The sequence below is a fragment of the Antennarius striatus genome, chromosome 7 (assembly GCF_040054535.1).
Source record: "Antennarius striatus isolate MH-2024 chromosome 7, ASM4005453v1, whole genome shotgun sequence".
NCBI lineage: Eukaryota > Metazoa > Chordata > Actinopteri > Lophiiformes > Antennariidae > Antennarius > Antennarius striatus.
The window spans coordinates 22,771,937-22,799,450 of record NC_090782.1 but is presented as its reverse complement, the minus strand read 5'-3'; the positions used below and the strand labels follow the sequence as shown (position 1 = coordinate 22,799,450).

Here is a 27,514-nt window from a genome sequence, read left to right as displayed (position 1 = left end):
CCAAGGGCTACTGTATTCAAACTTTAATTCATTTAATAGCTGACTTGGTTTAAGAGTGACTCATCAATCACATGATCGTTTCCTCTCTGAGTTAAAGAACACTTTAAAACGGAGGAGTCAAGGCTTCCCGCAGGCCGGTCGTGTTTTTTTTAATCCAAATGCAGAAGATATGACCTTTATTTAACCTTTAGAATGAATAATAAGATTGTGACTGCACAAATTTAGAGTGTTATATTACTGAATTATTACATAACCATCAGGATCCAGGCAGTAATTGGCTGCCTTAGTGAGGAGTCCCTGAACAAGACAAAATGAGAGATGTTGGATTTTGTCTTTTCACTCTTAGCATAGCGTCTTAATCTGGTCTCGCTTCTGTTTAATTTCCACTCGACCCCCCTTGACCTCGTCTTTCTGAACCCCGATTGAAAACAGCCAGTGTTGCTTCACTTGTTCTGCCGCTGACGTGTGGAAACAGATAAATCTCTAGGTTCAGACAAACTGACAAAAACAGTTCAGGTGGATGTTAAAAGCTTTATGGATCGTGGGGTGAACTCCTTACGGTCTAGAGGGCAGGATGAAATCATTTTGAAATATGGAGGACAAAGTTCCAAATTGTTAAGGACGTTAAAGCAGAATGTGTGGGATTTTCTTTTGAAGGAATGTAATCCCTTTCAATCATCTGTGTCTGCAGTTAATATCCAGGGTGACCTCCTTCAGCGTTAATGGTTCTGATGAGCCCAGACTTGAACTTGAGGCTTTTCTTCCTCATGGTGTGAACTTGGAGAACACTTGGAAAGTCAAAGACCTTGGTTGCATCACCACATCTCATTAATTATGATAGCAAGGAACTTTCTCTTCTGCCATCTTGTGTTCATTTTTAGAATCTTCTTAACGGGACGTCATGAAACGGAAGATGCAGCAGCTGATTGGATGAATTAGTGGTGAAGATATGAAGCAAAAACCCAGCAGGTTGAAGCCAAGCCAACTTGAACTGCTTTGTGGTGCAGTACTCCAGGTCAGTATAAGATGGAACCAGATGGCACGTTCTCTAATACGAGTGGAATGAGGAGTGCTGCCAAGGAAAATAATTACCAATTTTATTCTGAGAACAGGGTAATCGCTTGGCTGCAGAGAAAAGGCACAGGTCATCCGGACACCTAAAGCTTTTACAGAAGCAGTATTTTGATCTGCATAATGTCAAATCACCTGCAAATAGGAAATCAAAGTATAAACAAGCTTTGTGACATAGATCCAATGTCAAAATTTAGTCATAGAAGCCTGAAAATTTGGAAGAAGTAACCTAAAACAAATTGTCCTTATTTTCTGTGATGTCTGTAATGCAGCGAGTCCGTTTTAAGTATTGCGGGCCGGGCTGCCATTCAAGTTTCGGCCGCTAGAGGTCCTCAAATCCCGGTGAAGCTTTCGTTGACATAATGCCGAATGAATATATTTGAACAACGTGAAGCTGATAACCTCTGATGTGTTTATCCGTTATTCTTCTGGGAGAAACATTAGCTGCTGGTTTGGATGTGAATTCCTGCTACTAGGTCTGCAGTAATTTAATTTTTATAGAAGTCAGTTAGTGGGAAAAGTCCTGCTGGAAAATTATCCTTTAATAAGGGAGGAGAAAAAGATTTGGAGCTTTCTCAACTCATCAAACCAGAATCCTAACAGATATCTCTAAGTACAACCAGGGGAGACATGTCAGGATCAATAATACTCAAGATTGCAATTGATTTAGTGTTCAACTTTACCTTTAAAGCCCCTTTAATCAATATTACATTAACATTACATGAAAAGACTGCCTGCAATATAAAAGGAGACTTGTGTAATGATAAACTCCCATCACCCTAAGCTGTAGTTCCTATCTCAAGAGCTTTCGACCTTAGGTTTTTGGCTCACTCTAATCAGCATTATTTTTTGTAGCAGCAGGCAGCTGGTTTCAGTAATTAGCTCTGGAAACCTGCGACACACTTCTCGCCCAGCATGCAAAAGTAGGCAAACACAGCCAGAAATTTCATGCTGAGACTTGGAAAGAGAAGATCAGACCTTAAAGGTAAGGATAGTAAACTTAAAATCTGTCAGTGCAAATTTATGCTCTTTGTTGCTTTATTTGCTCAACACACAAAAAACCTAGGAAGAAAATATTTTACCCTTAAAAATCAGTGTTTTACTAATAAAAGACAAAACCTGGATTTACCCAATCTGACTTTGTCATTTTTTTTTTAACATAAAATGTCAACTTTATTTAAAAAAACAAAAACTCAGTTTCATGACATCTGGACAGGAATGAAAACAAATATTTTACCCCACATGGAAACTCACCAAAAATGTATTGACGTCAATCCAATTATTACATGAATTCAAAGCCTGTAGAGACATTTACTGCATATCCATGTAGGACAGAGAGCAAAACGCCTACAATTTTTAAAAAAATCAGCCTCATATCTGGTGATCCAGCAGAACTGCTGTCAAGTTCTTTCACATCATGCGTTGAAGCGCTGCTGGAGAATGAATCTGGTCTAGGCCTGAGGATGAGGGTGCAGTGTAGTTGGTGTAGTTCATAGTCTGTTGTGAAGCAGGGTCCACTCTAAAAAGTGTTTTGTCCTTCTTGGGTTCGGGTCTGCAGAGCCAATTTACCATAGCCGCCTCTGGCTGGGTCGTAGTCCCGCCTGTACTCATCTCTCATCTACACACGGAACACAAACAACCATATGGCACAGATATTTAAAAACAAAAACTTTTCCATCCCACAATAAAAAGATCTTCATCCAGTATTTGTTTCAATATTTATACATTTCTGGATGGCTCACTCTGAGCCACAACAACACATTTGGACATGATTATGTATGTTGTGTTTGTTAACGATACAATATGCACTTTCATTTCTCAAATGCCATGCTATAGCAGTGCTGTCTCCACAAAGGCCACGGTTAATCATGCATAATTTATTTTTGGGAGCTATATCACTTTCTAAATATCATGTTGATGTATTAAAATGTCATGATATACGGTATTGATTTTTTCTGAAAGCCATTTTTCAAATGCCATACATAGCACACTGTGCTTTAAAGATTTGCCTGCAGAACAGTCTAAACTTTTTCGGTGTGAGGGACAAACAAAACCAGGAGGAAATCTGAGCAGCACAACCCACCAGCCAGAGGACGTTTGAGGCAAGAAGTGGTTAAGAAGCTAATAATTGTGTACCGTGCATTTATGTATCTTAAAGCTACAGCGCCATCTGGGATCTACAGATCTATTATATATCTAATAGTATATTTAATTTTTTATATATATATATATATATAAACTTGTAAATATAAATAACAGCTTGCACCCAGAGTGGGACAATTACTGCACAGAAAAGAAGTATCCTGACCTGTCCTCCAGAAAAGCCACGGCCATACTGCCGTCCCTCCACAAAACCAGCATCCCAATCTGTTCTGATCATTCGGTCGTCCAGCCGTGTGCCGTTAATGAAGCGCATGGCATTTTCTGCACCTGCTCGTGTGTAGTATCTGGTACAGCAGTGGTTAAGGTCTCCCCCTCTTGTTATGGATGGTAAAAGTTGAGCTTATCATCAAATGTGTTTTCATCACCAGATTGGTGATTGATAAAGAAGTGCTCACTATTTAAAACAATATTTTTTTAAATAAATTTTGGTCACATGTAAAAGGATACTCCACGAAACAGAATCCGCAGGCAGTCTTCTTGATTTTATCCAGACCGATGATTATGCGCTTAATGTCTCCACTTTTAGAAAACAGCTCATGCACCTATTTACAAAAAAAAAAAAAAAAAATCAGAAAAATGAGACTGAGACTGCAGTCAGGACCTGTAAATGCTTGCAGCCCAGAACACTTTTTCTAGTTTCAATATGAAGATCAAACCAAAAGTGATGCATTACATTTTGGAAATAGCTGATAAAAGGATTTAACAGATATTATAAGAAAGACGAATGGATTAAACATGTGCATCCCACCTGTTCCTCAGTGGTGTAAAAGGAGAGATTTCCAACATACAAAGTGTGGCTCTGTTGCAGAAGCTTCTCTTGAGCACTGAGCTGACCCTGTAAGAAAAACATGGATATTCCATCTCCTTGTCACTTTACCAAGTCAAAAAAAAGCATCTTAAAGCTGTTAAATATATCCTTATTAAATAAATAAAATAGTAACATCTCTGCCACCAAATGGTTTATTATATTTAAATTGCTAACTGTGTGTTAAATCAGAATTTTTTTGCATATCTCCTCCTCTGGATCTCTTTGTGGTTGTTGTAATTGTGTGTTTAAAAATGTGCGTTTCCTTCTGTACACTTGGTTCAGTGGCGTTAAGATCGCTAGTGTCTTTCAGACACTGTGTACCCTCAAAAATATCAATCTCGTCGAGTACCTCTTGAATTTACCGGACTTAGAATTAAACCGTAAGAGCCTAATTTGTCAGTTTAATTCCAGGCAGGTGTCTAACTTGGGTCGTTTCATTCTCATTAGGACGAACCTCGTTGTTCTTATTGTTGTTAGCTAACATCAGTTTGTTGTTTGGCTAACAGCTAACAACAAGCTGTTAGTTGTATTTCAATTAATTTCCGTTTGAATATTTTCCCACTTACCACAAAACGTTGGTCTCTGTAACGACTAATATCAATATAAGAATCACTATTCAATGCATTTAATTTAGCAGCCATTGTGAAGAAAACACGGCCAGCCGAGCAACTAATCTGTCATTGGCGTTCGTAAACGTAATTGTATTTCCGGTACGTGTCCGTCCTTCAAAGACCTCCGGGTCTGGCAGAACATCATGATATCGATTTTTCGTGATGCGTAAATGAAATGCTTAAAAATGTTTCAGAACCATGCACCTAAAATAGAATAATAAAACTGAGGCTACGGGACATAAGCATAGACATGGTGTTTTTTGCAACACGTCTTCGTATTTCATCGTGAAAATGAGGAAACCAAACTAAAGACGCCAACTACACTGCTGGTCAACGTAGTTTCAACATGTGAATGCATCGTGGCGCCGTCTCTAACGCCACACGATCCATTATACAGTATTTTGATTTAATTGCTGAACAATGGTTCGATTACATCTATGTTTGCTCTTTCAGGATGCTTAATCAATCGTGCGAAAACATCACAACTAGCTGACTACATCTTGAAAATATCTTGAAGGACATAAAATTTAACTTTATGACCAGGATTATCCCACGCCTGATTTGTTCAATTAATTCGAATCAGCTGTTGGACTTGAGTCTTCATCTTCAGTAGAGCAGGCCAAACAAACTATCAGTCAGTCATCTTCAGATTACCACCGCTATATCCGCCGCAGCGGGGAGCCGGAGCCTATCTCGGCGGCATAGGGCGTGAGGCGGGGGACACTCCGGGCACGACGCCAGTGCACCGCGGCCAAACAAACTACTCTTAGCTAACTCTTAGCTGTGTTTCAATTCATTGCCAAAAAAAAAACTTGTCAGCCCCTTAGGAATATTTTCCAACGTACAATAAATGTTGTTGTCTATAATGACCAACATTAACATCTGATTCACTGTTCAAAGCGTCTTGTTTAGCAGTTATTGTGATGAAAACACTGACGGACGGACGACTGTTCCATTTCTGATATTATTGTTCCGGTTCATTTGTCCGTCCCTTAAAGAGCTCCGGGTCTATCATAAACTCTTGTTTTCAAACGACTATCGAGTAACGGTCCCTGTACATGTGTTCTCGTGATTTTGTTTCATGATAATTGAAATGTTGAAACAATAGTTTCCTTAAAACATGAAAAAAAAATTGCCTCAAATAAAACGTTATTACATCCATCACCATGAAACAACCATATACTATACCTTTATGGCAATTAAGGACTTTTTAATTGTCATGATGATCCGAACTGCAATTTTATTCTCTTAAGCCACATGAGAGAAACATTTTAATGAATATTATTTATATTCGCATTGTGCCATGACAATACCTCACGTTTACTAGCCATAGCACGTAATTGGCAGTGGAAAAATAAGCAGCAGTCCGTACGTTTTAATTACTTTTGGTATTGCCCTTTTAGGCAGTGATCTGCTGTGGCATACCCTCCTTGTGAAAGGAATCCCTGGACATCTACAAAATGGCCAAGTCATCGGCCTTCCCCATGACAATGGTAGTATGGGGAAGAAACAGATTTGTCGCTTTATGCTACAGGAATATTGATACTCAAACTTTACATTAAATATTCTGATACTTAAAGAGATGTTTTTATACTTTGTCAATTGAAGTCTTGAGGACACAAATTTGAGAAACTGACACATTTTAGTTGAAATGTGAGTGTGTATACACATGAACCTTCCCATGTGATCTCCAGGAAAGAAAAAAATTCTAAAATGTACCCAGAGTGTATTCAGAGGCCAGTTTAAAAAAACATCAGTTCTAAAAAAAAGGTCTTCATTTAATGCTGAGCAGCTCTATTTTAAAGACAAGCATCTCTCCTCCAAGGATCAATTACAACCTCCATCTGATAACCTCTAATGTGTGTAATGTGAATCTCCTCACAACTGGAGCCATGAACCATAATACCTTGGCTCACTCTAATCAGCATTATTTTTCATAGCAGCAGGCAGCCATTTTTAGTAATTAGCTCTGGAAACCTGCTACACGCTTCTCGCCCAGCATGCAAAAGTAGGCACACAGCCAGATACTTTCCTCTGATACTTTCCTACTTTCCTGGAAAGAGCAGATCATACCTTGAAGGTAAGGATCGTAAGCTTAAAATCTGTCAATCAGGGTCATATTTATGCTGTTTCTTTATTTGTTCTACAAAAAATACTCAGGAAGAAAATGTGCAAAATTTTACCACCTTTGAAAGTCACAGTTCTACTAATAACAGAAAACACCTGCGATTACAAAACCAGACATTGTGATTTTGAATAAAATCTTTAGTAAAATGTCAAACAAATTTTTAAAAAAATGAATACAGAACTTGACCAAGATTCATTCGAGGACATCTGAAGGGGAATGGGAACCATAATTTACTTCACATGGAAACTCATGTGTTATTACATGATATCAAAGCCTGTAGTTAAGTTCACTACATGTCCATGTAAGACAGAGAGCAAAACACGTACAATAAAAATCAAAATCAGCCTCATTTCTGATGATCCAGCAGAGCTGCTGTCGTGTTCTTTCACGTCAGGTGTTGAGGCACTGCTGGAGAATGAATCTGGTCCAGGCCTGAAGGCAGGGGTGCGGTGTAGTTCATAGTCTGTTGTGAAGCAGGGTCGATTCTAAAAAGTATTTTGTCCTTCTTGAGTTCGGGTCTGCTGAGCCAATTTACCGTAGCCGCCTCTGGCTGGGTCGTAGTCCCGTCTGTACTCATCTCTTACCTACAGATGGAATAAAAACACAACCATTTGCAAAGATGTTAATAAAATGCAGAAACCTTTCCATCTCAAAACACAGCAAGTGGAGAAGAAATAGTTAGCAGATAAAAAGGTTTTGCAATGGCCCAGCTAGAGTCCAAGTTATAAGGAGACCCTCCAACCTGAAAGAGTTGGTACTCATTGCTGAAGATGAAAGAGTAGCAATACCAATGAAGTCCAAAGCTGTTTAAATCAAACCACTGGACTTTAGGAAACTTTCTTGAAGAGGTATCACCTCTCATCAAAGAGGCTTCTTCAGTTCTGGTTGTGGTCTTTTACTTCTTAATTAACCCTGTGGTCAGTGCTATTCATATTCCAACGACCATTGTCGGGACCCATCTGGCTCCTCAGCAATGGTTGATAGGGATGCCAGGGGGTATCAGAGGGGGTCATTGAAATGTGAGTTTCACTGAGCCTTTGTATACTAATGGCAGTCATTAGCAGAGCTACTTCACCTTGTTCAATCTGCTGAGTAGTTCTTTCGGGAGTTCTTTTGAGGAGCCAAACGGGTGTTAAAAATGGTTGTTGGAATATGATTAGCACTGACCACACAGATTCTGGACATGCTACTTTTTGCTCAGATGTAAAAAATTTTTTTTTTGTACATCGTCTTAGCTTCTGAGAGATGCCTGTGTTATTTTCCAATCAGGAAAAAAATTGCTGGTAAACAAAAGTAACTTTCAGCCAATACAAAGAAATGATCAGAATCCTCACCTGTCCTCCAAAGAAGCCACGGCCATACTGCCGTCCCTCGATGAAACCAGCGTCCCAATCTGTTCTGATCATTCGGTCGTCCAGCCGTGTGCCATTAATGAAGCGCATGGCATTTTCTGCATCTGTACGCGTGTAGTATCTGGTACAACATGGGTTAAGGTCTGCCCCTCATTTTATGATGGTAAAACTTGAGCTTATCAGGTGTGTCCACCACATTGGTGACTGATAAAAGAATTCCTTGCTAATGAAACAATTCTTAAAATTTGTCACATGTAAAAGGATACTCCACAAAACAAAATCCACAGGCAGTCTTCTTGATTTTATCCAGACCAATGATGATGCGCTTAATATCTCCACTTTTAGAAAATAGCTCATGTACCTATTTACGAAAAAAACACATACAAACACAACTAAAATGAGATCACAGTCAAGACCTGTAAATGTTTGCAACCCATGAACACCTTTCATAGTTCCAATATGAAGATCAGACTAAATGTGATGCATTACATTTTGAAGGAAACTGATGGAAGTATTTTTATATTCACGATGAGTGGATTAAACATGTGCATCCCACCTGTTCCTCAGTGGTGTAGAAGGAGAGATTCCCAACATACAAAGTGTGGCTCTGTTGCAGAAGTTTCTCTTGAGCACTGAGCTCACCCTGTAAGAAAAACGTGGACATTGCATGTCTTTGCCAAGTCAAAAAAGCATCTGAGAGGACTTAATCACGTGGTAAACGATCAATCATACATCGTGTGACCTAAACCCTCTGTTTATCAAATCTAGGGTATTCCAGTTACATTCTAAAGGAAGTTCAACTCAGTAAACACAACTTCATTGCTGACTGCGACTTCATCAATCAGTTATTTTGGCAGTTGTCTTCTCTGGCTCTCTTTGTGTTTGCTGTAATGTTTACAATGTCCATGTTTCTACCATTTGTCTCGGTTCGGCGGCTTAAAGATTGCTGCTGTCTTTATAAAGACCCTGCGTCCCATCGAAAATACCAAAACGCACTGAGTGCGACTCGAATAACTCTCGTTATCAATTAATTCTCGTTAGAACAGGCCTCTGTTGTTCACAGATGGTTGTTGCTAGCTAACAACAACAAACTTGTTAGCTAACAACTAACTTGTTAGTTGTTGTTACATTTCAACTTACTTCGCTTAGAATACATTCCCACTTACCACAAAATGCTGGTCTCTGTAACGACTCATATCAATATATGAATCACTACTTAACGCGTTTAATTTAGCAGCCATTATGAAGAAAATAGAGACGAGCAACGACTATCCACTGTGGTGTTACTGAAAGTAATGTACTTCCGGTTTGTGTACGTCCCCTAAAGACTTCCGCTTCCGGGTAAGTTAGAGCGTGATTTTTTTCGTGCTCAATGAAATATTGGACATTTCAATGAATCCACAATGAACCATTTCAACAATCATTTCGAACAACAATCATTGCCTGCTACTAATGTATTTTTATACCCATAATATTTCAGGGTATGAACTATACATGCATGAGATACACAAAGGTATGAAGTGTACAAATTTATACGAAGGAACTCTGAATAAACTTGTTTACTTGTCTGGCAAAAACAAATTCAGACTGCAGTAGTTCCAGTAAGGTCAACATTTTATTATCATAACTCAAATATAAACATTTTTCCTAATCCATCAACCACCTGACACTGACTACAAAACACATTGGTGAGAGGAAAAACAGCTGTGTTCATATTTTTACAGTTCTAAGAATCACAAAAAACGAAATCCAAATGTGAGCTGAAACATTGCAACGTTATTATCAGCCTAGAATCCAAACCAGGTCTTGGCTTTTCATCGTCAGTTCTACTATTGTTTTAAACAAAGACATCCAGGTTGCTCTACTATTACGTGACACAATCAATTAAACTCAGTCACTTTATAAACCAGTGAAAGGCTCTGTCGTGAACTCCACTTGCACACTTGTCATGTAATCTTCATCAGATGTCAGATCGCTCACTTAGTGATGCAGCAGGTTCTGGAACCTGGAAGAAAATGACAGATATAAATATTTACATCATCAAAATACAGCAAATGTATCAATTCACACGTAACAGAATGGGGTTCATTATCTTTCAATTGTTGTTTACAGTAAATCTTTAAAAACAGGAGGTCAGATCAATAAAAAGCAAGATAACAGGATTCTTACACATTCTACACAATTTTCTTACAGAACTCTACTATTTTGAAGGCAAATATAGTTTTAAGAGTCTTATTTTCTCATCACACGTATCACTTTCTTTGCTTCAAAACCAATCTGTTTTACATCAGTGCATTAATGGAATGCCAAATGTACCCGAAATAACTCAACCTGATCATGTGTTGTGATTTGCATGGTCACATTAGGAAAGACTAAACAGCAAAGCTCGGTGATTACTTTTTCTTTTTTCTTTTTTACACATTTGCTTCTATAAATTTTAATACTGTAAGACCTCAATTGTTGTTAGGTATAACTGAGCAATGCCGAAATTAAATGTCAATCTTTGTCAAATCTATGTCTGTGTTTTCTTCATTTTAAATTATTAATGGGCGGTGGCCTGAAAGATCTGTTATAGTTACGTTTCTAAAAGTTGCCTTCCTTGTCATCTTGTCTTCATCAAAGTTCGGCTCTCCTCTCGATGCTGAGCAGTTCCACTTCGAATATGAGCGTCGCTCCTCCAGGGATGTTTGGAGGCGCTCCGCGGTCTCCGTAGCCCAGCTCGGACGGGATGACCAGCTTCCTCTTCTCCCCCTCGCACATCCCCAGCAGGCCTTGGTCCCAACCCTTGATCACCTGACCGGTTCCCAGAGTGAAGGTGAAAGGTCTGTTGTGGGTGAGGCTGCTGTCAAACTGGGAGCCGTCCTCCAGCTTGCCCGTGTAATGCATGTTCAACACGTCTCCTTTGCGGGACTTGACCAGGCAGTTGTCCACCCGCTTTTTGACCCCGATCTGCAGTTTCTTCTTCTCCGCTCCACTCACAGCCATCGGGCTCAGAGACAGCACCGTTACTGCGAACAAAAGAAGCACCCGCATGGCTGCAGTGTACGCGCGGCGTTCGGGCTTCTGTCGGAAAACGGGGAAATCTGAGCTAGAGGTCTACGGAGCGAATCCGGCGGAGCTAGAAAGGAAATCCGTCAGGAAACTAGGCACCGTCAGCAGACGCGCTTGAGACAACCCCGGAAGTAGTTGGTTTGGTGGCGTTACCAGAAAAAAAGTCCGGAAAGACATGACTGACTAATTGAAGTCGGTTTGAGATTCGACGGCTAAGGCTCATTTCCAAAACGTTTTCTACTCATTTGTTGTAGGATTTTGAGGTTGGAAGAAATTAAAGTATACAATTCACTCGAGGCAATATGTTGGTACCAGGTCTAAAACAGAAACCTGTTGATGTCAAAAAGGCAAAGGTCGATTACTACTTTTCCTTTAATTGTTTTATATATTAAAGTCCATATTATTACGACAAATGTAACTTACTTTCCTGTTGAAAAAACTAGATTAAAAAAAAACTAGAACTAGACTGCAAGATGCGACCAGGTGGTGACGTCACACCGATTTTGTTTTGCAGAAGACGTAGAAGAAGAAACGCACTTCCGGGGAACGTCGACTCTGAAACTAACTTCCGACTGACTCCGGGTTGTTATGTCATCCGCTTCGACACAGCGGTCACCAAGAGTCATCGGAAGTAAGTTACCTTTCTATGCTTTACTCTTAATATTTAACATACTGAACAAATACATTATAAATAATAGTATCTATAACTGACTGACGGTGAACGTTTGTTTCCTTACAGGACAGGAATACACAGGTGTTCGACGGGACCTCACCGTTAGCCGGCTAAGCTAAGTGTCGGTGTAGTTCCTGCAACACTCCACAAGAAACAAGATGCTGTTTCGTATGTTATCCAGTCTCCTCAATCATCCTCACGTCGTCCAGAAGCTGGCAGAGTCCCGTCCGATCCGCAGGGCGGCCCAGATCACAGCTTACATCATAACCAGGGCTCAGATCGCCGGTCGGGACACGTCGAAGCGCGTCTTGCGGTCCGATACCCTGAAGCAGATGGTGGACGAAACCGGTAGATTCCCTGGTAGCCTGGGAGAGGTCGGCAGCCGGCTGGGAAAAGTCAGAGACACGTTTGTGAATGAAGTCAAGGAAGGATGGAGGGACGGCTCTAGAAAGATCAAGAAATGAATACAACAGACTGACCGTAGGATACTGGGAATATGTCCTCAAGGGTTTATAATTCACCTGTTAAGAATTATACAATGGGAATAAGAACCTGCAACCGTAGCTACTGACTGATTAGTCAGTGGTTGTGAATAGAGTTCCTCACCGGTTAAATCATATAAAAATAACGATAGTTTGATTGAAGCGCTGTTTCCTCAGCAGGAGAGTTTAATGTTCGAATCTAGACATGGGTTCTTTCAGTGTTTGCATGTCAATTCACCCTCATCATCATGTTTTCCGCAGATATGTCCAAAAAAATTTGCAGTGTGGAATAAATTGTGACTGTAAATCACCCTTAATTCATGCGAGTGAATGAATGGTGATCAGTACCGGGTGTACCCTGCCTATCACCCTGTACAAACTTGGATGTGCCTGTGAAGAATACGCTGTTATGTTCTGAGAACAAATGTCTTGAAATTCAGACACCCGGAAACGTGACGGTCAGCAATAGTGAAATTGCCGAGATATTCAATGTACACCGAAGATGAGGACTTCGAAGGATTGAGCACAGATTTATCAAAAAAATAAAGAAATAAAAACATATTTAAAAAATAATGTCGATGTATTTTTTTTCTTTATTTAAAAGTTCCGGAACATTAAAAAATATAAAGTTTTCGTTTTCGTTCCTGCCAAAATACCAAGTTTCCGGTTTTCGTTCCCTATCAGGTCAATTCTGATTTCATTAACATGTGAATTGTATAAGAATATAAATATACAAATAATAATGGAAAACAAGTCAGTTCTGAGATAGTCAGAATTTTGACTTTTTGTTTTTTTTTCCGGTGGCCGTAATTCTCTCGTGTAAATCATGCACAAAAAATATGTTCATTCATTCATTCATCAATTCATATTTATATTACATATACATGCATGAACATGTCGTAATCTACATCTTTATGATAAAGTAGAGAGTAGAGTATAACTTTATTTATCCCTTAAGGAGGTTCCATCAGGGAAATTAATTTCTCCTTCGCACACAGCACAGTGAGTATACAAAACACAGAAAAGGCACACAGAAAGCACCAGCACATTGAAAGTAGTACAACACCAAATAGAAATATTAATAAATAACCCATCAAGAATATATAAATAGAAAAATCCTAATTGGCATAGAAATAAAATAATAAACAGGCCTAGTCAGGCATGGGTATAGTGTATAGTATACTCTGATTGCTATATTGAACCCTGCAAGAATCAATAGTTATAAATCAATTTCTTATTATGTATATTAAAAATAGAGCAAGAAAGGATAAACACTAAATTGTAATTCAGTTATATTCAGAACACCTATGCGATACAGAGAGGCTCTGTGGGACAGAGACCCCAAGCGTCTTTTCGTTGGCCTCACTCCTTGATCCAGAGCCCTGCAAATGCCGAGTCAGCTGTGCGTCGCTTGAAATCCGAATGTGCGGCGTTTTTGCGCAATCGACCCCAAGAAGCGAAGCCGCCGGCTTCAACTGAAGCTCAGCCAGAACCAGCTGCATCTTCTCAAGGTAGGAAAATAATATCCTTTGGCTGAATAGGTTTAAGGATGTAGTGAAAGAGGACATGAAGGTAGTTGGTGTGAGAGAAGAGGATGCAGAAGACAGGGTTAGACGGAGGACACTGATTCGCTGTGGCGACCCCTGAAGGGAAAAGCCGAAGGAGAAGAATATTTTCTATGTTTTATTTTCCGCCACTGACATGTGGAGGTTGTTTGACAGGAATGCTGAAGAGACGAGAGCCTCCAGAAGTGCCATCGTGGAGGTGCAGCGGTATCTGTCCGCACCTTTATGTGGAATCTCCTCGGATCCTTTGAGTTCATGGGAAGATGACAGAAGCTCCTATCCGAACTTTTTCCACCTCGCAAATCAGTACCTGGCAACACCAGCGTCCTCTGTGCCCTGAGGGGGTGTTCTTCAAAGCTGGGGAAACCGTATCTAAGAAAAAGAATCGGCTCAAAGCTTTGAAAGTGGAAAAACTACAGTTTCTAAATAAAAATCCACGAGAACGCCAGTTCGTCGATTACAATTATTTTGATAGTCACAACAGGAAGTTATTGACTATCTAACAACGTCTAACTTTATTTCAATGTTTTTGTAGTTACCCACCATGTCCACAAGAGGGCATTACGTTTACAGATTCTTCAAGAACGTGGAATAACATTATTGACACGTCTTCCGAAATAACTTTGTCGTGTGGTTTTCCACGGAATATTTTGACAGATATAAAGCTATTCAACGTTACTATTATGTTGGTTCAAGGCTTTTGGTGAAGTTGCACTTCAAGTATATCAGTACTTCACAGGCTTCAAATCGATCCAAGGCACACGGTTTGAGAACATTCCACAGGACAAGAGTGTGATTTCCAATTATAAAAAAAACCTTTATTAAACATTTTAAAATGAGGACAGACTAAATGAATACTACGAGTATGATTATAATGAGTGTTATGAGGGATTACCTAAAACACGGCTGGGATTTACCACGACAGCGGTAACAAAAAGGGGAGATATCCCAAAAAAACTACACTACACCTGTGACACAGCAAACTAAAAACGTGAATAAGGAACCACCACCAGGGGAACCGCGGCCGCTCTGGGCCCTCAGCACCTGTCAACGAAAAAAAGAACACAATTAGAATAAAGCAAGGCAACCCTCACACACTATAACCAAATAGCAGTAAACCCAAAATCAACTGTCCAACAAAAAAATTATCCAAAAAGAGGGGGGGGGGGGATGACTAAATAAATCCAATATAACCCACCAAACTGATCAATAATAATTCAACGGAAGAAATAACAAATGAATAAACTGAAAAAATGGGGAGAGTCTGCCCCTCCAATTAAAACCACCCTCCAGGGGGTAGTGGCTCAGCGTCGATGAGAGGGTCGGGACGGCCTCTCTTGGCTCACGTTGAGGACTTTGGAGGACGCCGTATTATACGGCCTTGACCACCGATAATGGGGTCTGGCCCCGATATGGGCCGAATCAGCGCCGGGTTATGGTGGTGGGGGCCTCCAGATGAGCCAAACCCCGGAGCAGACACACAGATGCAGGAAGAAAAAGTAGGAAGAACGAGGAACCAAGAACCAAAACAGCAATGAGGCTCTCAGCGGCAATGACGGCCGCGCACTGCAAAAAAAAAAAGCAATTAACCTAATTAAAATATGAATATAAGACATTACAAAATAACAAAAGTTACAAATAAACCTCCTACCGGAGAGCAGGATTGAGGTGTCGCATGCGGCAGGAGGAGCGCACCGCACGCACACCGGCCCAAGGGAGACAGCCCAGGTCCCAGTAACACCACACAGCCGGACGGGGCAAAACCGGAGTAAACACGGGGCCCATACACTGAATAAATCGAGGAGAGCGAGCATGCCTATACCTTATTTTGCAACTTAAACTGCTCATCGCAAGACGCTGCCACGCCCAGCTGTCGGCTCCGTAAAGGAGGAAGAGGAAGCGGAAAAGGGATGGAGAAGGGTCCGACCAGGTCTACTTATATGGAACCACTCGCTATTTGTCTGCCACACTACCCCCTCACGGTGGGGAGTGTAGCACTATCCCGCCACACTTTACTGTATTGTTGCTGTTGTAGTTACTCAGTATGGCCACAAGAGGGTAGGAAATGTATTTACTGAGCAGGAAGTGGTGTGCGTACATTTACCCGAGGTCAGGGCTCAAATATGAATTCAGCATGCATGTCTCATTTTGCTTGTATTTTCTTTCTTTTAAAACTTTTTTTTGTGTCTTTTTGTCTTTGTGATTTTTTTTTGTTTTTGGTTTGTAAGTGTGAGTTTGTTGGTTTAACCTATCCAACAATCAAGAATGTTGCACGTTGAAATGATGATTCTCCATTTACATCGAACCAAAAGCGTCTCATGCACTCCCAACTTTCAAGGAAATATTTTAATTCGTTTCGTTCATCTTAACAAAAGTTTACCTTCTATCAAGTAAAAAAAAAAACACAGTAATACTTGAGTTGTTAGGATATGTAGAGCAACATTAAACTGATTATCTGAAATTTTATTTAGAATATTTCATCGAGACGTGTTGCCGTCATGCTGTGATCAAATGAAAATGAAGCATTTGTAGTTCCTCAAACGCATTTACCATCGAGAGTCTTCTGAATATTTTATCAGCAATGGACTTTAACATGTCTTACCATTTGAAATGTACACAAACATAAAACTGCTTGAAATTCTAACTAGCAGTAGCCCCCGTCTCTCCTTCTGGTCAGATTTTCCTAAAGGTAAAGTAAATGATTGTTCATCTTGGTTCGGACACCAAAACTGAGTAAAGCTCATATATGTAATACGGCCATTGACCACAGGAGGGCAGTATCACCGATATGGGTTTGTGCTCAAAATAAAAGCATCAAACTGAGGAAATTAAATTTATGATGCAAGCAAAAGGTTTTTAGCGCGTGTAAATTGTTCCAATATGACTTCTTAATTAAATAGTTTGAAGCACAAAGTGAAATGTACACTAAAGTCTCCAGAAATAGGTTTTCAACAACTGCTTTTGTCACGTGGCTTTGTTTTATTGAAATCTGACAATTATATAGTAATACTTATGCAGACGCACTGGTCTGGCAACTAAATATTAGTCACACGTTACATCATTTCACACAGAAATAAATCTCTATCAAGAGGAAGAGGATGTTTCTGAAAGCACGTAAGTACATATACACTGATATGGCACCTCAACGTCATATAAAAATAAATCTGTAAGAAAATAAACAACTTTTGAAGAGCATTAAGTAGAAGGGAGCACAGCAGATATGGCAGGAATCATTTCTGGGGTGACTTGGATCAGAAGATGGGGCAAAATAGAAACAGAGTAAGCAATCTAGGTAATCTAACAATAAAAGTAATAGAAAAAGAATAGAATAGAGAAATAGAAATAAAAATAGAAAAAGCTTAAACTGTGTGAAAGCAAGTGGGAGCACATAGCAACTGCAATCTTGAATATGTATGATTTTATACACATTAACATTGCGCTTTATTTGCATCAATATGAGCGCCATTTCAATCAAAACGCAGGCCACACATGCCATTCTCAAAATATCATGCAATCAGGTAGAAATTGTGAGATTTTGAGGAAAAAAACACACCTTCAAACATAGAAATAGTGGGTCTCCAGGAAAGTGGGGCTAATTTGAATTTTCCTACGTTAACATTGGTGTAAAGACAGTAGAGCTGGACGCTGTGAAGAGAAGGTTGGAGGAGGTCTTTACATCCAGAGGCTGGTCATCACGAAGCCGAACAGAGTCGTCAGCAGCAGCCACACAGAAGACTGCACTGTTAGGGGAAGAGAAATAAGGATATTATAGAGGTTTTACATGAGAACATATCTCAGGCAGATCTTTTGATGAGAAGTTTTGGTGACTTATATTGCAATAGAAGCTAGCATCTGTTCCTCCACATTGTCTAGATGTGAAAGAATATTTAGATCCTCCTTTGAGTGAAAAAAAAAATAAGTAAGACCAATGAGAAGCAAACCTGACTGTCCAACATATCTGAGTGGAGCTAATAGCCTCTGAAGATAAATAATTAACACGTATCTCATTTGTTCAATCTGGACATTGGACAGAACACAGCTGGCAAGGAGTGCCTCAATCTGGCCTGCAGTATGGGGCATGGTTCAACATTTATACCAGTCCACAGCGGTTGGACTGGTTGAACTGAACAGGTTTATTCAGCACAAGGTAAAAAATCAGCCATTGTTGCCATAGTAACAGACTGCATCAACTAGTTAGGGTGCAAGTACATAGTATGCACAACAAGTTTCCATATTTCCTAATATAGTAAAATGTATATTTACCAAAAAATAATTTTAATGGGAAGTTATAAAATCAGGAGATGGCACTTCAGGAGCCAGTCAGATTTTAAATGGTGTCCCTGTGGCCAGTGTCCCTGTGGCCCCACCTTCTATCCTTTAGTTCCCTAATTATAGGTTAGTGGGTGAATTATTTTTGGTCTTTCTCTTTTTTACCTGCACTTGAGGAGTTACAGTCCAAGTTCACCAGTGAGTCCATGTAGCCCTGTCCCAGCCACGTATCGAAGGTCTTCTTGTCACCAACACCCACGAGGCGAACGGTGGAGTCCTTGAAGATGAGATCTGCGCCTGCGTATGCCTGCGAGTCAAACATCTTGAAACCAGTTCCTGTATCACTGCCAAAATAAACCTACAAGGAAACCCAGATGGAAAGAAACTCAATACACATGAAGCAACTTTGAAATTAGGCATTTATTTCACTGTAAAAAGTCAACATGAGGTTGAAATAAGAATATGTCCATTATGATCATAAGAATTTTGTGTCCCATATTATTTTTATTGTAAATTTTTTAAAAGAAATATTGCAAAATTTGTACTTCTGCTTTTTTTTATTGTCTGTTTCAGTTTGGATTTTATTCGGACCAAATTTGAAAATAATTAGCCACATTGTCATGGAGCTCAAACATCCAGACGAGGAGGATGAAATGGAGCAATACCACCAGAAACAGTTGGAGGCGATGTAGGTCAGGTAAAGAGCAAATGATTATGGAACAAGGAAGAAGAAAGTGCTTTTGCAGCTTGGTCTTTACCTGGGACATGATTTTAATTACCTTTGCGATTCATTGTTGCCAAAATCACAGATACAAAATAGATATTTCACAAAATCTGTTAACTGAATGATCTTACCTGTCCATTGTCCAGGAGTCCATAAACAGCATGGATGTTGGTGTCGGGCCGTACCATCACAGCGTGGGAGGGAACTCTGGCTAGGTTACAGTGTCTGAACTGAATGACATCAGCTCTAGTGTCCTGAGAGCACAGCAGCTGGAAATCTGTAGACTTGAGGTTGATCGCCCACTGTTCGGTCGAGTTACCTGAGCAGAGGCAAAAAGTAGTTGGGTTAATCTGGTCACCTGAAATGACCAAAGCCACAGAGTGGATGTTCTGTGCCTTGTGTCTTACCATCAGTGTTTTGGAAGACTGTTGTATGCTTGATGAAAGCTACGTCTCCCTTTCCTTCGGCCAAACACCTGAAAAGAGAAGTAGCTTGTGGGTTAAGACAAAGAAAACCATTCACTTGGAGACAATAGTTATTTCAACCCTGTTGCCATGTTTCTATAGTTTTCCATAATTTTTTCATTTTTTATTGTTTTTCCATAATTGTTCTTTTTTTTCTTCTTTTTTTTATTTGCCAGCATTTTTTCCACATCATTTTTCATTGTTTTTTGTTGTTTTCCATTGCCTTTTTTTCGTTGTTAAAGTTACTTGATACTTGATAAGTTCGCTTCCAAAATGCGGTGAATAGCATCTTCTAATTATTATGGAATTCCTGGGATTTCATAAATATTGATTACACCGTAAAAACCGTATGAAGTTGTCCTCCATTATATTTCATGGACCAAGACGTGTGACCTAGCTTTTCATCAGCACGTTTGGAAGTTCCTAATTTAATCTGAATCTTCTACATTTTCAATTCATGCTTCTAAGTTGCTACTTCGCCATGGCAACAGGTAGCATTTAGGGAGTCTGTAATGTCAAACTGATGGATAAAATAAAAGACGTCACATTAAAGCAGGGTTTTGGGGTGTCGTGGTTTCCTGTACCTGAAGGCACCGTTGTATCCGTCATACAGGTCTTTTCCCTTCTCACACTTGTTTTTTCCTGAAGTGTCTCCTATACACAGATCACAGAGGTTGCTTGGGAATCCACGTTGGTTGGCACCTGGTACACAGCTCTGCTTGAAGAACTTTCCAACCGCTAAGCATCATGGGAAACAGGGGGGAAAAAATGAAGGTGTGTAAGGAAAATTTAAACTTAAAATAAATTTCAAGAAAGATTACAAAGTTTATTGGGTTCAAACTTAAAAATACTAATTAAACATATTGACAATATCCATTAAATTGAAGCAAAATTACAGCAAAACTTTAGCTGAAATGAGGCATCAGTTTGGGCTTCAAGAAAGAAAAAAATGTAGCTTTTAGAAAATGTTTAATTCAAAATTTTGCAGTTACAGTATATCTAATACTGAATTATTATTTTTCTGATTCATGGATCATATGTAGCAATGCACCTTAAACTGAAAACGTCCCCTTTAGATCTGATTTTTGTGATCGATTACCACACTCATGGTCCTGACTACTTGAGCTCACACACTCACCTTGGGGTATCTCACACTGCTCAGGTGTGATCAGGCCTTTCTCCATCAGCGTCGATACTGGAATATTCCAACCGGCTGTGCGACCTAATCCGGTGTGACAGGAGCGACGTCCACGCAGGTCATGAAGATTCCTGATGTCTTGGCTGTTCCTGCTCACCACAGCTACCGCATAGTAGATGGCGCCATCACGGTCCACTGGAGACAAAAGGTAACTGCATCTAGACTCTGAAACAACACTGTATGATTGTATGTGTCTTTAATCGTTTTTTTTGTTTTTTTTTACCTGTGTAGCTCTCGCCGGTGGCAGGGACCAAGCCGTAGTCTTTTCCTGCAGTGTAGATGTAACCCCCATCCAGAGTGATTGCATCCGCCTCTTTGTTCTATACAGGTGTGATAAGAAAACAAACTGACTTAAATCATCACGTCTTGAACTTTCTTCCACCACCATGTTCATATTTGTGGATTTTGAGTGGATTTCACCATTGACTACAGACTGCAACAACATTTCCTCATAGACATTCATGATCCCCTTGTAGGAATCGTGGCGATCTCCTGACCTTTAGTGTCGTCATAACATCTAACAAATAACAAATGAGTAAATACTTCCATTTGCAATCTAGTATTTGCAAAATGAATAATACTGTCGTCAACCTCAACTGTTTGGTTTTTTAAATATATTAGTATTAGTAAATGTTGGAATGGCAACAATCTAAGTAGATGATGACCTTGGTAACTGCTTAATGACAGCATGTCAGCTGTTATGGTGAGCGTCTTCATATGATGATGCTGGAATCCAGCACCAGTGCACCTAAGTGTGGCCTCACAGAGTAGCTAGCATGTAACTCAGGACTGTCAGGTTTTCATTTGCAATGAACGGCTGGGGTACCTTTATTTTGTTCATACAGTCAGTCTCAGATTCCCCGTGGACACACTGGATGGCTGGAGTCAGACCTCTGCTTTGGAAAGCTGTGGCCATGTCAACGCACTTCCGCTGCTCATTACTGGACAACACACACCACCGCAAGGAAGCTGGAAAACAAAGAAATAAATATTTAAATGGAAGGATGGATGGATGGATGGATGGATGGATGGATAGACTGACTGACAGAAGTTACCTTCAGCTTTGCAGTCCATGGCTTTCATAGTATTGTAATAGTAGGGGCCCATCCACTTCTGGGGGTCCTCTGACTCCGCCCACAGAAACATGGTCGTCATCTCAGAGAAGAGGACAGTTCCTCCTCCATAAGCCGCAGATGAAAACATGTCGAAGGCTGCCTTGTCCTGCAGAAAGCCAGTTACACTCAAGTAACTCAAAGTTTGGATAAAGATTTAAAATGAGAACAATTTATTTTATTTTTTCTGCAGAAATAGTTATTGTTATTTAATTTAGCAAGAGGCAAGCAGATCACTTAGTGTGTGTGTGTGTGTGTGTGTGTGTGTGTGTGTGTGTGTGTGTGTGTGTGTGTGTGTGTGTGTGTGTGTCTGTGTGTGTGTGTGTGTGTGTGTCTGTGTCACACCCAGAGTATGACGATGCAACAGTGGCCTGGTTATAATGGTGCTGCTGGAGACGTGATCTCTGAGCGAGTCCTTGTCTTTTCTTATGTCCCTTCAGATAATTATCTTAATAGCACTATCTATTAAAAATAATTGGCCCTGTGACGTTCTTCTCACCCTGTCAACTCAGGTGACAGGGGAAAAATGAGATGATGTCAGGACAGCGTGCCAAAGTGCAATGTGCAAAGGCATATTTTAATCCCAGAGAGGATGTTGATGCGGTCATGAGTGTGAATGTTACCACAGTGAACTCTCTGGACGTACATTTCCATCCTTCAGCATGTTAAAGACCACGGAGGGATTGATGTCATTGCCCACTACGACACCACGGAAGGGGATTCGAACCAGATGGCAGGTTTTCCACTGAGAGATAGCAGCCCTGGTGCCATCGCGACACAAGAGCTCATAATCAGACGACTTCAGACTTTGTGCCCAGACTGGGCCTTTACCTGGTGAGAACAACAACTGGTTGAAGTGTGTCAATCCACCAGTGCTAGTATTTACAGGCTGTCCGCCAAGCGAACATAAAATGTTACCATCGGTGTTCTCCTCGACGGTTGTGTGTTTGATGAAGGCGACGTCTCCCGCATCTTCAGCCAGACACCTACAGAAAATTGTAGGCGTAGATTAAGTGCATGATTTCCAATGAGCTGGGATTGAGCAAAACTTCTCTATGGATAGAAATATTGCTTTTCCATATCCTGTACTTTTGGTGCAGAAATAATATCCCAACATCATATCATATTATGTCATAGCTCAAGTATGGCATATTTATGTACATTACCTGAAGGCTCCTGCATAGCTGAAGTAATTCTCGTTGCTGCTAAATTCACATTTGTGAGATCCGTTCCCGTTTCCTACGCACAGCTGACACAAAGACGGCGGGTCTTCGGGAGCAGTTGCTCCAGGGACACAACTCGCACTGAAGAAATTTGCCACACCTGACCACACAAGCAAACACACATGTCCAGCTCTCCATATGCCTTTATGATTGCATGTGAGTAGGTACAGACTGTATATACAGTAGTATGTTCCGTACCCTGTGAAAAGTCGCAGTCCATCACAGACATGTAGCCCTGGTCTGTTAGGTATCCCACTGGCATGTTCCAACCAGCTGTTCTACCTTTCCCGGTGTGGCAGCTCTTCTTTCCCTCCAAATTGTTAATGTTGATGCCACTCTTTGCTTTCTTCACCACAACAACTGCATAGTAGGAAGATCCAGTACCTGAAGCAAGAACAGCCTTAATATTAACACACTTGATATGAACCCGAAGAAGTCTAACACCATAATAAAATCTTTTAAATGAACGACCAGTTTAACAATCCTGTTTAGAATTATCCCTCATGCAGTACAGAATTTATACACAGGTGTGACAGTGTATGAATTTATCCGGTTCGTCCCACTCTAATCTGTCTGGAGAGTCATTACAAGCTGATTGATGGTAAATTCTTTATATGTTGCATCACTTGAGCTACTGATTGCTTGTTCTTATCCAAATAATGTGCATTTTTTCTGCTGGCAAAAATGTTTCTTCATTTCTATGCCGAGATGAAGCTGCTCTCGAACATTGATGGATAATTATAGGTTAACGTGGCCTAGCACAGAGACTGGACACTGGGAAAAGCAGCCACCCTCTGGTTCTGGCATTAAACTTCCCCAAAACTTTTTAATCATGTACGAAGAAAGAGTGTGAATTAATTGGATTAAGCAACATATTTGGGCTTTTTTCTTTACTTTTGTTCAGTGCTCATGCTAATAGCCAAAGAAATGTTCAATTTTTCCATTTTCTCGTCTAATTCCTAGGTAAGCTAAATAAGACCATCTGAAATAATAATAATAATAATAATAATAATAATAATAATAATAATAATAATAATAATAATAATAATAATTTTTCAAAATATGACAGTGGCATCTGAACTGAGTGCAGAACAACCTTCATGTAATAACGTTTTGCTTTATGTCTATCTTTATTGTTGTGCCTTTATCTCTTTCCTTCTACATGTCAATGTGTGTAAAGAAAAAAATCTGAAAAAAAAACCCCTTCAATTTATGGATTTACGATTCTTACCATCAGGTTTTGTTTCGCCGGCTGCCATCTTGAAGGCAGCGGTCTTCCCCTGTCGGTAGATGTCAGAGCTGGACATGGACAAGGCGTCTGCTTCTTTCTTCTGCAGACACAGCAAAAAAGAAAGAAAACTTGTTAAAATACCAGAAATAAGAACCCATATGGCATGTTTGAAACAATCATATGGGCAGATTAATGAACATGAAGAGCATTCATTTTTAAGAATATCTGGTACTTCCTTATTGAAAAGCACATAATTCACAATGTATGACCCATTTTCATCTTCAGCTAACCTGGACATTTTACTGTCTGATTATGAAAGGCAAACATTTACAGCTTCCTGGTATGATAACCATAATATCACCAGTAAAAACATTTACTGCAACTTTCCTTCTGTCTCCTTATCTGATGCCTGATTGGATGTTCTGTAACTCTCCTTTAATGACAATTAATAACTTGTTTTGTTTCCAAAGTGACTCAACACTGATTAGACCACTAAGATTCGTCTGTCAAACTAAAGTACTGAGACATCATTCACCCTGGTTTGCTCTATAAAGTAAATATGCTTTATAAAAGTTCATGTTGTTACCGTCTTACCTGTAGTTTTTGAACGCAACCCTCAACCGAGGCAGCTTTGACGCAGCCGAGAGATGGGCGGATTGAGACTTTGGCAAAAGCGTCGGCCATGTCGGTACATTTTCTCTGCTCAGCATCTGAGATGGTGCACCACCTGATGCTTCTCTGGCCGATCACTGACAGGGAGGAGAACTCATCTTAAAACTACTTCACCAAATAATAATGAAAGCATGGTCATCATTAAAAAAAATTTTCATTAAAAACACATTAAAAAATCAACAAAATGAATGAAAAATGTGACATTTTATATCAAATTATAGTACTTTATGTTGGCAATGTTAAATCAACTCATACCAGCATGTATTATCAGCAGTAGCGCTACGGCTGTCCTCCACATGGCCATGGCCTCCTCACTTCTGTCTCCCTCTCTGGGGTGAACTCTTTCCCCTCTCCTCGACTTTATATGATGAGTCTTGAATCAAAGTCCAACTTCTATCTTAACGCTTAAAGTCCACAGTTTTAGTGATTTACAACTCAGTCATCTGCAGAATGTCGAAGAATTAAAAGAGTCTTATGAAGCTTGCTTCCTCCTCGTATCTGGACTGGCATGTCTCTGCTGCTACTATCTGGCTGCAGGCCAAAGTCTGGACAGAGACTTCTTTTACAGCCCGTCAGAACTCCACCTTTACATTCCCGTAACTCCTCTCTGCCACTCGTGTGGTGCTTTTCCACTGATGGGTGAAGGAAACTTACACAGTGAGGCCATTGGTCAGTGACTCACAGCTCTGTCTGCACACACAATGAGTCTGTTTACCTGCTTTGGGAGCCAACGTTGACTTCATCCCTGACTTTAGAACTCTGTCGTGAACAGAACATGGAGGTTGGGGAAGTCACTTATTCATAGTTGTGGATACTTAAACCTAAAGCAAAAGAATATTCTGGTAGAATGAAATGGGTGTTCTGGGAAATGTCCTTCTGGGTTTTCATTCATTACATATTGTTTCTATATGTAATGAGAGTTTTCTAGCTATTTTAAAAAAAATATCTAAATAAGCAGGTGTTTTAGGCTACTCCAAACAGTTTTCATTAGGTTATGGATGTTACTCCAAACTTTGAAGCATCTTCCAGAAGCAGAAACTGCAGCATGTGAGGATCTATGATTAAATACATATTCCTGCAGTCATCTGGTGATAAATATGAAACAGAGAAAGATAAATATAGAAATATGGAATGGATTTAATTATTCCTCCATGTTAATCCTGTTATCACCCATCAGATTGTCAGGGTTGGGTGATAACAATTATAAAACTTTAAAAATGAGAGTGTCAGCAAGCGTCAGCTAACATATCTGATGTTTAGGCCTGTTGGCCTACATGGAACAGAGAATAACTGGACAGTGGAGGATGTAAAAACTGAATCATAGAGATAGGGAGAGATTCTGACAAAGTGGGGGTAACATGAAGACGGCGGCTGACGCGACACGTTGGTGCTGTTCTCATTTACAGGTGCAATCAGCACGTCTGGCCACTGACCTGGAAACCTGCTGCAACATCAGACTTTGTTGAGACAGATTATGCAACTTAAATTTGTTTATCTTAGTAACAAAACAGAATCTTAGTGTCCCTTACATGAAAAATTGTCATTGCTGTTTCATAAGTCAAACCCGCTGATTTTTATTTATTGTCAAACTGACCAATAGGAACATGTGTGAGGTATGGGAAAAAATGATGCAACATATATTTTATCCTCATCATAGCCTTGAATTTATCACACTTCTCATATCAGATTGTTATGTTTTATGGTTATGTACTTTAGGATTATGGTGTTTATCTGTGATAGTTTGTATTATAATGTGCCAGTGTGTTCCAGAAATCCTCAAAAAATCAGCAGGATACATAACAAAAGCAACCAAATTTTTTAAAACATATCAGTTTTAAGTAATAAATTAACATGATTTAATACTTTAAGAGTTTTCTTGTACTACATATTTTTTGAGGAACATTTTACAAACTGACCAGCAAAACTGCTTATTCTGATGCGGCACAGTGACTGATTCACTAACTGTTATCAGGGTGTTGAGAACACTGATGATAAGAAAAGGGCAAAGAAAGGGAGAATTCAGGATGTTTGAGCACACAACACACTTGTGTGTCAATGTGTGTGAAATCTGACACTTGTTCACCAAGTGTTGATTAGGCTAAAGACAGAAAACTGAACCGGTTAGGTGTTGCTAGAAGGGTGTTACAGACTCTTTAAATTTACATAATCATAAGGGTAAAAAAAAACTTTCCATTTGCTACACGTGCCCTAATAACTTGTGTGGAAAAAAGTTTCTTATACTGTACTATAAGCAGTTTTGGAAAAACAGCACACTTCTTGCAATGTTAATGACTGATAGATTTCATGGCTGAGAGAATACTAAATTAAATTAACAAATGTAGATAACAGAAACATCACTCTTCAAATTTCCCATTATTTTTTTGCTTACACTTTCATTTTCTTGATTTTTTAGTAATTTGTCCAGTAATAGTCAAAACTTAAACTTTTACTCTACTGTACTTTATAATTAGCATAAGCAACATATATCTTTAGCTATATTTCTGATCACACTAGTTTTGCTTTGTGATGGCTTTAAACCATTAATCTGCTGATATTGTTCCTTCTCAGCCAAGATAAAAATATTACAGAAAAAAGAAAACCTAAATCGGAGCACTAGTATATTACATTTACCTTAAATAACATTCATGGGCAATCCACAATGCAAAACAACACAAATGACAGTCATCAGTCACAGGATTTCAGTAAATCTCAAGAAA

The 27,514-nt window shown here is 39.7% G+C and overlaps 4 protein-coding genes and 2 long non-coding RNA genes across 6 annotated transcripts; 1 reads left to right on the top strand and 5 right to left on the bottom strand.

The window, feature by feature from the left end:
• Positions 1-1,325: 1,325 nt before the first annotated feature.
• On the bottom strand, positions 1,326-5,610 carry LOC137598864 (nuclear cap-binding protein subunit 2-like). The gene is made up of 5 exons (XM_068319384.1): positions 4,609-5,610; positions 3,983-4,069; positions 3,682-3,776; positions 3,380-3,518; positions 1,326-2,689 (listed from the first exon to the last, which is right to left on the bottom strand). The coding sequence occupies exons 1-5, from the start codon at positions 4,681-4,683 to the stop codon at positions 2,591-2,593; spliced, it is 495 nt and encodes a 164-aa protein (XP_068175485.1). The 5' UTR covers positions 4,684-5,610; the 3' UTR covers positions 1,326-2,590.
• A 1,174-nt stretch (positions 5,611-6,784) lies between these two features.
• Positions 6,785-9,453, bottom strand: LOC137599323 (nuclear cap-binding protein subunit 2-like). Its single transcript, XM_068320177.1, has 5 exons — positions 9,300-9,453; positions 8,690-8,776; positions 8,400-8,494; positions 8,116-8,254; positions 6,785-7,365 (listed from the first exon to the last, which is right to left on the bottom strand). Exons 1-5 carry the CDS (start codon positions 9,372-9,374, stop codon positions 7,267-7,269), a joined length of 495 nt encoding a protein of 164 aa, XP_068176278.1. The 5' UTR covers positions 9,375-9,453; the 3' UTR covers positions 6,785-7,266.
• A 276-nt stretch (positions 9,454-9,729) lies between these two features.
• Positions 9,730-11,314, bottom strand: fkbp2 (FKBP prolyl isomerase 2). The gene is made up of 2 exons (XM_068320178.1): positions 10,713-11,314; positions 9,730-10,138 (listed from the first exon to the last, which is right to left on the bottom strand). Exon 1 carries the CDS (start codon positions 11,164-11,166, stop codon positions 10,750-10,752), a length of 417 nt encoding a protein of 138 aa, XP_068176279.1. The 5' UTR covers positions 11,167-11,314; the 3' UTR covers positions 9,730-10,138; positions 10,713-10,749.
• Positions 11,315-14,708: 3,394 nt separating this feature from the next.
• Positions 14,709-15,873, bottom strand: LOC137599378 (uncharacterized). The gene is made up of 3 exons (XR_011036804.1): positions 15,556-15,873; positions 15,103-15,470; positions 14,709-14,948 (listed from the first exon to the last, which is right to left on the bottom strand). It is a non-coding gene; the product is annotated as an uncharacterized lncRNA (long non-coding RNA).
• A 993-nt stretch (positions 15,874-16,866) lies between these two features.
• meltf (melanotransferrin) lies at positions 16,867-25,315 on the bottom strand. The gene is made up of 16 exons (XM_068319587.1): positions 25,053-25,315; positions 24,720-24,874; positions 24,126-24,225; positions 23,093-23,278; positions 22,838-22,994; positions 22,590-22,657; positions 22,318-22,502; positions 21,615-21,780; positions 21,386-21,528; positions 20,783-20,879; positions 20,500-20,694; positions 19,946-20,099; positions 19,305-19,372; positions 19,029-19,216; positions 18,339-18,531; positions 16,867-17,644 (listed from the first exon to the last, which is right to left on the bottom strand). Exons 1-16 carry the CDS (start codon positions 25,099-25,101, stop codon positions 17,577-17,579), a joined length of 2,172 nt encoding a protein of 723 aa, XP_068175688.1. The 5' UTR covers positions 25,102-25,315; the 3' UTR covers positions 16,867-17,576.
• Positions 20,034-21,073, top strand: LOC137598974 (uncharacterized). Its single transcript, XR_011036739.1, has 3 exons — positions 20,034-20,135; positions 20,524-20,707; positions 20,791-21,073. It is a non-coding gene; the product is annotated as an uncharacterized lncRNA (long non-coding RNA).
• Positions 25,316-27,514: the final 2,199 nt, after the last annotated feature.